The sequence below is a fragment of the Procambarus clarkii genome, unplaced genomic scaffold (genome assembly GCF_040958095.1).
Source record: "Procambarus clarkii isolate CNS0578487 unplaced genomic scaffold, FALCON_Pclarkii_2.0 HiC_scaffold_970, whole genome shotgun sequence".
In the NCBI taxonomy this organism is placed as follows: domain Eukaryota; kingdom Metazoa; phylum Arthropoda; class Malacostraca; order Decapoda; family Cambaridae; genus Procambarus; species Procambarus clarkii.
In genome coordinates, this window is record NW_027190002.1 from 20372 (window position 1) to 32011 (window position 11640).

An 11640-nucleotide genomic window follows, 5' to 3' on the forward strand; every position below is an offset into this window, starting at 1 on the left:
TATTGCCACGTCCAGCAGCTTAGCTCTCCATGTTTCTGGTCCTCCATGCGGGTCTCTGTTCTTCCAATCTATCTTCCCATGGTTGAAGTCTCCCATAATTAGTAGTCCAGATCCATTCCCCGCTAGCAACAGAAGCTGCTCTTTCTATTATGTTAATGGTGGCCATGTTGTTGCTATCATATTGTTGCGTCTAGGTCTTCTGTCATTTGGTGGTGGATTATATATGACTACGACTATAATTTTTTCCTTCCATTTGTTACAGTACCTGCTATGTAGTCACTAAAACCTTCACAGCCCTGAATATCCATCTCCTCAAAATCCCAGCCTTTTCTTACCAGCAGAGCTACACCACCCCCACCTCTTCCTTCCCTCTCTTTCCTCATAACATAATAGTCCTGTGGGAACACTGCGTCTGTTATCGTTTTCGTGATCTTTGTTTCTGTGAGGGCTATTATGTCTGGGTTTTCCTCTAGTACCCGTTCTCCAAGCTCATTTGCTTTATTTGTTAATTCCATCTATGTTAGTGTACATCGCTTTGAGGCTCACTTTCTTCTGTTCCTTCTCAAATCTCCTTCTTGGTGAGGGTTCTGCTGGTGGGGGAGGCTGTTCCATGGGTGTGAGGACCTGTGAGGTGGATAACAGGGTCTCAGAGGATACTGGGATGAGGGGCGGGGGATCCAGTGAAGGGGGCGGGACAGGGAGGGTATGGGGTGAAAGGGGAGGGAGGACAGGAAGGAACGGGGGGGGAGGGAGGACTCGGGAGGAGGGGAGGGGTAGAAGGGTGTGTGTGTGTGTGTGTGTGTGTGTGTGTGTGTGTGTGTGTGTGTGTACTCACCTAGTTGTGCTTCCGGGGGTTGAGCTCTGGCTCTTTGGTCCCGCCTCTCAACCGTCAATCAACAGGTGTACAGATTCCTGAGCCTATTGGGCTCTATCATATCTACACTTGAAACTGTGTATGGAGTCAGCCTCCACCACATTGCTTCCTAATGCACTGTCAACCACTCTGACACTAAAAAAGTTCTTTCTAATATCTCTGTGGCTCATTTGGGCACTCAGTTTCCACCTGTGTCCCCTAGTGCGTGTGCCCCTTGTGTTAAATAGCCTATCTTTATCAACCCTGTCGATTCCCTTGAGAATCTTGAATGTGGTGATCATGTCCCCCCTAACTCTTCTGTCTTCCAACGAAGTGAGGTTCAATTCCCGTAGTCTCTCCTTGTAGCTCATACCTCTCAGCTCGGGTACTAGTCTGGTGGCAAACCTTTGAACTTTTTCCAGTTTAGTCTTATGCTTGACTAGATATGGACTCCATGCTGGAGCCGCATACTCCAGGATTGGTCTGACATATGTGGTATATAATGTTCTGAAAGATTCCTTACACAAGTGTGTGTGTGCGTGTATGTGTGTGTGTGTGTGTGTGTGTCTGTGTGTGTGTGTACTCACCTATTTGTGCTTGCGGGGGTTGAGCTTTGGCTTTTTGGTCCCGCCTCTCAACCGTCAATCAACTGATGTACAGATTCCTTTACCTACTTGGTTCTATCATATCTACACGTGAAACTCTGTATGGATTCAGCCTCCACCACATCACTTCCTAGTGCATTCCATCTGTTAACTACTCTGACACTGAAAAAGGTCTTTCTAATGTCTCTGTGGCTCCGGTACTTAGCTTCCACCTGTGTCCCCTTGTGCGTGTATCACACGTGTTAAATAATCCATCCTTGTCTACCCTGTCAACTCCCCTGAAGAACTTTGTATGTGGTGATCATGTCTCCCCTAGCTCTTCTGTCTTCCAGCGACGTGAGGTGCTGTTCACGCAGCCTGTCCTCATAACTCATGCCTCTTAGTTCTGGGACTTGCCTAGTGGCATTCATCTGAAATTTTCCAGCTTCGTCTTCTACTTGACTAGGTATACGGGCTCCATGCTGTGGTTGCATACTCCAGGTTTGGTCTTACATATATGGTATACAAGGTTCTGAAGGAATCCTTACACAGGTTTCTGGAAGCAGTTCTGATGTTAGCCCGCCTCGCATAGGCCGCTGATGATATTCTTTTGATGTGGGCTTCAGGAGACAGGTTTTTAGTGATATCAACTCCTATATCTTACTCTGTTCGTTTCGTGAAAGACTTCATCTCCCATTCGGTATCCAGTGTCTAGCCTTCTAGTTCCTCCTCCTCCTCCTAATTTCATTACCTTACATTTACTTGGGTTGAACTTTAGTAGCCACTTGTTGGACCATTCCTTCAGCTTGTCTAGGTCATCTTGAAGCCTAATACTATTTTCATCTGTCTTGATCCTTCTCATAATATTTGCATCATCAGAAAACATTGAGAGGAATAAGACAATTCCTTCTTGGAGATCATTTACGTATATCAGAAACAGTATAGGTCCAATGACTAAGCCCTGTGGGACTCCACTGGTGACTCCCCGCCACTCCGAGACCTCACCCCTCACAGTGACGCGCTGTGTCCTGTTGTTTAGGTACTTCCTTATCCAGTGGAGTACCTTCCCTTTCACTCCTGCCTGCATCTTCATTTTGTGCACTTGTCTCTTTTGTGGTAATGTGTCAAAGGCTTTCTGGCCGTCCAAAAATATGCAGTCTACCCAGCCCTCACTCTCTAGCCTAATTTTTGTTGCCTGGTCATAGAACTAAATAAAACCTGTTAGGCATGATTTGCATCTCTGAACCCTTGCTTATCTTGTGTTACAAAGTCCTTTTACTCCAGATGATCTACTAGGTTTTTTCTCACAATCTTCTCCATCATCTTGCATGGAAAACAAGTTAGGGACACAGGCCTGTTGTTCAATCCCTCCTGCCTGTCACCCTTCTTGTATATTGGGACAACATTTTTTTTTTGGTTTAATTGCTTGTAACATATAGTATGTACATGTATTGATGTATACTGGATCAGTTCTACCGATGTGCACCATTTGATATGGCTTCCTAAACCCCAGTGGATGATAAGGCTTCCTAAACCCCAGTGGATGATATGGCTTCCTAAACCCCACTGGATGATATGGCTTCCTGAACCCACTAATGATATTTTGTGACACCACCATTCTGTAATATTTGTTTATAAGCATGCTTGAGCTAGTTTACGACTGCACTAGGATAGAACCTAAGGACAGCTAGTTCAGAGAGGTGGTGCAGTACAGTGCATGATGATAATGATTCCCAAGAGTTGGAGTAAAGATTGTTTAAGGTGAAATAGTATGAGTTGTAGAGAACTTAGTTTTTGTTCTTTGGCTTATTTCCGGTGCCCTATGTTATAAGCCCAGTAAACTGGTTGTTTTTATTTATTTTGTGTGTGTTTCCCCTAGACTTAATTGAAGGCTTGGTGGTAATATATAGTTTTTGACCACATTAGTATTATTACGAGCGATGCTGTGGAGCATGTGGGCATGACAGAGAGAAAAATTGGGTTCCTGTCTGTGATGATTGTTGATAAGTAAAATGATTACCTGCTATTCAGAATCATTATCATGCCAATCCTTTGCTCAAGATCATTCCTGTTGAAATCCTAGGGTTAGGATTATTTTTGTTACTGTATAACTCCATTGCAGTTTTGTATTTGAACACGATCGTGAGTGACATCCTTTTGTTTTTATGTGACACAGAGGTGACAAGTTGACAAGATGGTGCAAGAAGTTAGAGATTTTGCAGAAGCCATTAGTGTAGAAAATTGAGATCTTGACTAAGTCGTTTCTTATTTGTATGGGTAAGGTCCTAGAGATAGATGTTGGACCTAGAATGACTAAAGTAAATTGTTGAGAACCATGTTTTTACATCTGATAGAAGATGGTATGTTAGATGACGAGGTGTTATAGGCATACCCTGATGAGACTGAGAATGCAGCTAGTGTCAGAAGGCAGGAACTAGAACTTCAGTTTAGACAAACTGAGCTCGAGCAATTTAATTGTGAAGAAAACACTAAGCTGAGGGAAGCTGAGTTAGAAGTAGCTAGACTCAGGGGAGAAGCTGAGTTAGAGGCAGCTAGACTCAGGGAAGAAGAAGAAGAAACCAAGCAGTTGTTAATTAAACAGCAGATGGCTGAGGCCCAGATTGTAACAAACTAGGCTGTTGTAAGAATTATCCAGAGTGGTTTATCGACAAAAGAGAATGGGAAGCTGAGCCGCATGGTGACCTGACCCCCAGGGGAATTCGCGGTGGAAATAACCAACGCTTTGTTCATAGCTGCGTATAATGAATCATCCTATAGTATTCAGTAATTTAGAGAAAATTAGCCTTTATTCATTTTGCATTAAAATTGTATTGTATAATAGTACTGGATACAATATCAAGAGTATTCTAATTATTGAGTTTAAGTCACCATCAGTGACGTCACGAATCAGATCTAACTTTTAAGGCGGAGTGACCGGCGGTCATAGGTCATCAGGGGTTGACAGGTCTACTATTTCTCAAAGTTTTAATAACCATTTTTGTGATCGGGAACAGCTCTGCCGTTAGATGTTTGTAATTTAATTCAGTAAAATAATTCAACCAGTCTGGATCAATTAAGTACAACAGAGGTTAATTGTTATAACTTAAACCTTGCTAGTAACTGGATAGTTCCGTAGTACGCTCCCGGATGACTGAAAGTTCAGTCTGATGATATAACTTTAATGTTTGTTTGAGCACGGTGTGGCCGGCTCTAGAGGACACATGGACTTGGCTAGTGAAGAGCCAAGAGAGTTTAATAGCTAGTTTTTGATGGTAGAGTAGGGACATGTTATTTAGCTATGTCAGTAAGGGTAGGATGTATGTTTCCTGATATTGGAGGATTGCTGTCAGTTGACAGCTGAGAAATTTATGAAATATGAACATGTTCATTATGATGTTGGACTATTATTTGTCAAATTTTATTAGTTAGGTTAGCTTTTGTTTGTGGCATGAGTTGAATTGTGGGTTTGGATACTAAACCTCGTGAATTTTAACAAATTAACAAGGTTTACTAAGTGCTTGTGCGGGGGGGTTGTAACAAACTAGGCTGTTGTAAGAATTATCCAGAGTGGTTTATCGACAAAAGAGAATGGGAAGCTGAGCCGCATGGTGACCTGACCCCCAGGGGAATTCGCGGTGGAAATAACCAACGCTTTGTTCATAGCTGCGTATAATGAATCATCCTATAGTATTCAGTAATTTAGAGAAAATTAGCCTTTATTCATTTTGCATTAAAATTGTATTGTATAATAGTACTGGATACAATATCAAGAGTATTCTAATTATTGAGTTTAAGTCACCATCAGTGACGTCACGAATCAGATCTAACTTTTAAGGCGGAGTGACCGGCGGTCATAGGTCATCAGGGGTTGACAGGTCTACTATTTCTCAAAGTTTTAATAACCATTTTTGTGATCGGGAACAGCTCTGCCGTTAGATGTTTGTAATTTAATTCAGTAAAATAATTCAACCAGTCTGGATCAATTAAGTACAACAGAGGTTAATTGTTATAACTTAAACCTTGCTAGTAACTGGGTAGGACTTTGACTAGGCGGAAGGATACAATACTCTGTCTGGGGTAGTCCAGACAAGGAAAAAATCAGTGTGGAAACGGGAGCAGCTGGGATAAGAGGTCAAACATCTTACCTCTCCCCAAGACCAGCCAAAACATCTAGCTGGTCGCCCAAGGTATAGTTGCTATTGTTAATTATAGAAATAGTCTTCTCATTTGCCATTCAGGTCAAGTAGGGAGTGTTAAAGTGATAGGGAGTGAACATATTTAGATTTTGTTTTAGTTTTCTTTTAATAAATTAAATTTGTTATTAATTTGCATTTTATTGTTTCCATGTGTTTTATGTGTATACTTGTCCTGGTCACGTGGTCCACACGAGGCAGAGTTGCATTGGGCGCCGATTCTAACATCGAATCGGAATTATCATTACCGTGTAATTTATTCCACACTCAAGGTCATCGTTTATAGTGGGGATCAAGCCCCTAGGTTGATTAATTAGCGTGATCGATCCAGACCTCGATCATTGCTCTTGTATTACTGGTCTGGTGGTGGCAGCAGAGGTGACTCTAGGGTTTTGTTCAGAGCTTAGGTCACGTCATACTGGGTGTAGAATCCTGAGTCGGTCAATCGTCTTAGGACCACGTGGCGTGGAGTTGGCTTTGTTAAAAGTTTTGGAGTCCCTTGGTTTAGAAATAAAAGTAAGAATACGGGTAGAGGGAGTAGAAGGAAGTAAAGAGAGAGGAACTCAAACCCGTGTTACAAGATTTGGCTAGAAGAGAAGAAGCTCGAAGCCGCAGCATCTGCTGGAAGTAAGGGCTCTTCAGGTATTGGTATTTATTTTTCTAGAGGGTTTGAACTACCCAAGTTTAATGAGAAGGACCCCGAATTATTTTTCCTGCACTCTGCAAAGTTAGCTACAAGTCTGAAATGGCCAGAGGTCTCTTGGTTGGCCATAATGCAGGGAAAGTTGAAAGGGAAACCCCAGGACATTTTCGCTTCATTACCATTTGAAGATAGTTTTCACTACCCCACAGTAAAGAAAAGGATATTGCAAGCGTACGAAGTCAATGCAGAGGCACTACGACAAACGTTAGATGTTTAAAGCGCACACCTGATCAATCAGTCACAGATTTTGCTCGTGTAAAGAGTCTATCTTTGACAAGTGGCTAAATAGTATGAACATGCTAGATTTTGTCTCTCTTAAACAGCTTATGCTGATAGAAGAATTATTGTCTTGTCTGCCTGATAAATTGACTATGGTGTTAGCTGCAGGCAAGCGTTTGAATAAGGATGATCATGAATTAGCTATACTGGCGGAGGAACATGAGACTATTAATAGGATACCATACTGTAATTATAATATGGCACATAAAGCATTCACTTTTAGGCAGTAGTAGTAGTAGTAGGCATCCTTCAATCCCGTAAGGTTATGAAATTGTGCCCTGGGTGTCTAGTTGTTGTAGTCTAGTTGGATGCAGCGCCTGCTGTGGCTGTGAAGGCCAACCCGAGAATGACAGTCCCGACTGCAGCAAGCGCAGATAAACGCCAAACGGGCGCGTCTGACAGTGGTCGAGACCTCCTCTGAAGTCTATTAGCCTCTGCCTGCCTCTTAAGTTCATCCTCGAATTGCTGGAGTCCCTTCTGTACTTTGCATTTCCTGGCCGATCTGTCCGCAGCTGCTGCATCACAAGTGTTGATGTCGATGTTCATCTGCTTGAGGTCGCGTTCAGGCATCTTTGAAATGCAGCTAAGGTCTTCCGGGGGGTCTCCTTCCTGATGCCAGTTCTCCATACAAGAGGTCCATCGGTATGTGGCTATCGACCATGCGTGTGACATGTCCCAGCCATCGCATGTGTCTCTGCTTCAGGAGAATCAACATTGAAGGGACTCCTGTTCTCTCGAGTACTGTGTTGTTGGTGACATGGTCTTTCACGTGATGTCAAGGATGCGTCTCAGGTTCCGCATGTGAAAGGTCTCTCCTGGCGAGAGCGCAGGGTCCAGGATTCGGAGCCGTAGAGAAGTGTACTCACCACACATGCCATGTAGACTTGTGCCTTGGTGTGCACTGTCAGTTTGACATTTTCCCAAACGCTCTTTGTGAGCCTGGCCAATATTGTTGCGGCCTTCCCGATACGTCTGTTGAGTTCAGTGTCCAGGGAAAGGCTGTCTGAGATTGTGGAGCCCAGGTACACAAACTCGTGAACTGCCTCCAGCACATAGTCTGCTATATTTATACAGGGTAGCTCATTGACATGTTGTCTCATCACTTGTGTCTTCTTCAGGCTGATTGTCAGGCCGAATGCGGAACAAGGCTGCGGTAAAGCGGTTGAGTAGCTGCTGCCGGCCTTCTGCTGTGTGTGTGGTGATTGTTGCGTAGTCGGCGAAGAGGAACTTCTTGAGGATTCGCATCTGTACTTTTGTCTGTGCTCAATGTCTGGATAGTTTATAGAGCTTTCCATCAGATCTTGTACGAAGATAGATGCCTTCTGTGGTTGTTCCAAAGGCATGCTTGACGAGGATCACGAAGATGATGCGGAATAGGATTGGAGCAAGAACACACCCCTGTTTAACACCACTGTTGATGTTGAATGGTTTAGAAGTTGGCACGTCGTACACGACTATCCCCTTCATGTCCTTGTGGAACGATTGTATCATGCTGAGTAGGGTGGGTGGGCAGCCAATTTTGGCCAAAATCTTGAAGAGTCCGTCCCCACTAACGAGGTCGAAGGCCTTTGTAAGGTCAATGAGGGCGATGTACAAGGCATTTCTCTTCTCCCTGCACTTTTCTTGAAGCTGTCTCCGGGAGAACACCATGTCAGTGGTCGACCTCTCTGATCGGAAACCACACGGTTACTCGAGGTACACTCTTTCGGCAAGAATCTGAACCCTGACCAAGACGACCCTGGCGAAGAGTTTGCCAACGACGCTGAGAAGGGAGATGCCGCGATTGTTGTTGACATCGCTTCTGTCACCTTTATTTTTGTAGAGAGTGATGATGTTTGCATCTTTCATGTCTTGTGACACCGAGCCCTCCCTCCAGCACTGGCACAGAAGTTCATGCTACTCAGTTTTAAGTGATCCACGAGTGCACTTGAGAACTTCAGGCGGAATCCAGTCGTTTCCTGGGGCTTTCCCTGAGGAAAGTGAATCGACTGCTTTCTCAACTTCTTCCACAGTTGGTTCAAAATCAAGTTCTTCCATGATGGGCAGGCATTTGATTGCATCCAAAGCCTCTACGCTGACCAAGTTCTCTCTGGAATAGAGTTCGGAGTAATGTTCCACCCATCGATTCATCTGTTGATCACGGTCTTTAATGATCTCTCCAGTGGCTGACTTCACAAGAGCCGTCCTGTTTTGTGTGGGGCCTGTTGCCTGTTTGATCCCTTCGTACATGCCTCTTATGTTGCCAACAGTGCCCGCAGTCTGGATGCTGGAACAAAGTCGAAGCCAGTAATCGTTAGCACAACGCCTCGCAGTTTGTTGAACACTACTACGGGCAGTAGGGATCCCTGTAGGTTCCTTTCTGAGGGCAGGGTCTTGTAGGATGAGAGAGTTCGTCTCTTTTCCTCTACGAGGGGTAACAGTTCCTCTGCACTGGCCTCGAACAAATGTGCTGACTTGTTTTGCCTCTTACCGAAGGTGGGCATGGCAGTGTTGAAAATAGTGCCCCTGAGATGTGACCACCTCTCACTTGCGCTATCGCAGGGTAATACAAGAAGGGCATTTGCCAGTGCCGCAGTGAATTCCTCCACCTTGTGAAGGTCACGGGTCTTGTTTACGTTAATGCGTGGTCTTCCCTCCTACTTTACTCTGTGGATTTTCCAGGGCTGGAATTTTACTCTGCAAACGACAAGAGAGTGGTCGGTGTCACAATCTGCGCTCTGGAAGATGCGGGTCAGTTTGACGTTTCTCAGATTGCTATGTCCCGTAAGCACCAGGTCGAGTTGATGCCAATGCTTAGACCTGGGATGTCTCCAGGAAACCGTATGCTGGGGCTTGGTGTCGAAGAAGGAATTGGTGATGCAGAGATCATGACGGCAGCAGAACTTCAGGAGGCGTTGCCCACTCTCATTCATCTTCCCAAATCCAAACTGGCCCAGGCAGGAAGGCCAAGAGCTGTGATCAGAACCAACTCTTGCATTAAAATCTCCCAGGAAAAAGACTGTCTCTTGTTGAGGTATGTCTCTGAGAGTTAAGCCGAGGTCATCATAGAACTCGTCCTTCACTTCGGTGGAGGAGGTCAGTGTTGGTGCATTGGCATTGATGAAGCTGACCATTCCTGCTGCTGTATGAAGCTGAAGTTTGATGATCCTTGCAGACCCCTCCGTGGGTGGTACTATGGACCCTAACAACCTGTTCCTGATGGCAAAGCCAACGTCATGCTCTCTTACCTCTTCTGGTGGTTTGCCCTGCCAGAAGAAGGTAAAGTCCTTCTCCCGTATGCTGCCGGTCGTGGGCAAACGTGTCTCCTGCAGGGCGGCTATGTCCATCTGGAGCCTGCGCCGTTCATTGTTGATCACAGCTGTCTTGTGGGCGTCGTTCACTTCCAGTAGATCTTCCGAGAGACCCTGGTGTCATGGTCCTTACATTCCATGTGCCCAATGTGAGAGCTAGGTGGCTCTCAAACTGCCCAGCTTGAGGCGGGCAGTAGCTGTCCTATGAAATCGGATAATTTCTCCCACCAACGGAAGCAACCCCTGGCGCCTCACTACATCAACTGAGTTGTAGGCTTATCACCGGTAACTGTCGCTTCCCGTGTTCAGCCATCGCCAAGGCGATGCTGGAGTGTCCTCTCCAGGGCACAGGCCTGGGCAGTAATTATGGAGGATCAGCTGTTGCCCATGCAGCAGATCCAGCCTCTCCACGCCACCGATGTAATCCAAGGGAAGGGCAGGCGCCGATACACTTGGCACCAGTGTCGTCTCAGGAGTTGCCAGAATGTAGTTGTAAACAGCTGCAAACTGCCTTAGGGACCACGACTCCGGATTTTTCCTCAGGGTTAACTCCCGAAATCTTTCCCATGAGTGTGGTTTAGCCGCAAGATAGCAGAGGTTTGAATTCGGGGTTTTCCTTCCCCTAGATGAGCTGCCTTTCCAGGCTAACGGTTAGAGTACCATCTGCCCGAAGCAACTCGTTTTAAGGTGCCAGAGACCCGCCTTCGCCCCTTCCTCTGTTGGTAGAAGCAGTTCCGCCAGCTCTAAAGGCTAAGCCACACATGCAGGCCAGGAGCTGGACTTGGTTGTCAGTGGCTATTTGAGATACATGCCTTCAGGAGCACTTTACAGGCTGTGGGAGCTTATCTCCTCAATCCTTCCACCCGGCTATAACAACTATTGGAACCTGGCAGTTTTAGGAAGTATAGTTCTGATAAGCCACCCAGTTGTCATCATAATGCCAGATGTGCTCTTACAGCCAGGGTAGGCCAGGTATCTTGTAAATCGAAGGATACTGTTAACCCTAGTTGAGCCACATCAGGTTCAGAAGGTTCGTCAGTTGTTAAACAATGTGGTTATTGCCACAAAAGAGGACATGTTGCCCGTTATTGTTTTCAATTGCATCCAGAATTAAGACCAATACCTAATGCCTTGAATGTGAGTAAAAGAAGGCAAGGGAATCATAATTCTGAAATTTTGTGTAAGGTCAAGCCACAGTGGTTCGCTGGTTTCGCTCCTTTTATGATTAAGGCCAAAATGATTGGAGTTGTGGATAAGTGGGTTCCTGTAGTCATGTTTAGGGACACTGGGGAGGAACAATCTTCGATTACTTCTCGTATGTTGTTCCAGGTCAAGAAAATTGACCTGGAAGATGTAATGCTTTTACAGGATATAGCAGGAGCAATTCAACGTGTTCCACTTATGCAAGCATTCGTTAAGTCCTCCTCCTCCTCCTCAAATCTTCCTATACGCATAATCTACGTATTGTAGGTGTGGGTAATACTTTGCCAATACCTGGAGTCGACATCATCCTAGGGAATGACATTGCTGGTAACTTGAGAAACAGTCATCTCCCCATAATGGTTACAGATCCAGGTCGAGTTGTCTCAGAAGTGAGTGAGATTACTCACATAGTAATCTCGTTCCCGTACGTGCCGTCACCAGATATCAAGATCCTAAGCCCAAACGTTACGATGTTGATGTTGATGATGGAAATGATGCTAATGATGGAAACGATATTTCCAAACTTACAACCGGA

General features: G+C 45.1%; 1 protein-coding gene across 1 annotated transcript; it reads right to left on the minus strand.

Annotated features, from left to right (window-relative positions):
- Positions 1–9248: 9248 nt before the first annotated feature.
- LOC138361887 (craniofacial development protein 2-like) lies at positions 9249–9938 on the minus strand. The gene has a single exon (XM_069320941.1). The coding sequence runs from the start codon at positions 9936–9938 to the stop codon at positions 9249–9251; it is 690 nt and encodes a 229-aa protein (XP_069177042.1).
- Positions 9939–11640: the final 1702 nt, after the last annotated feature.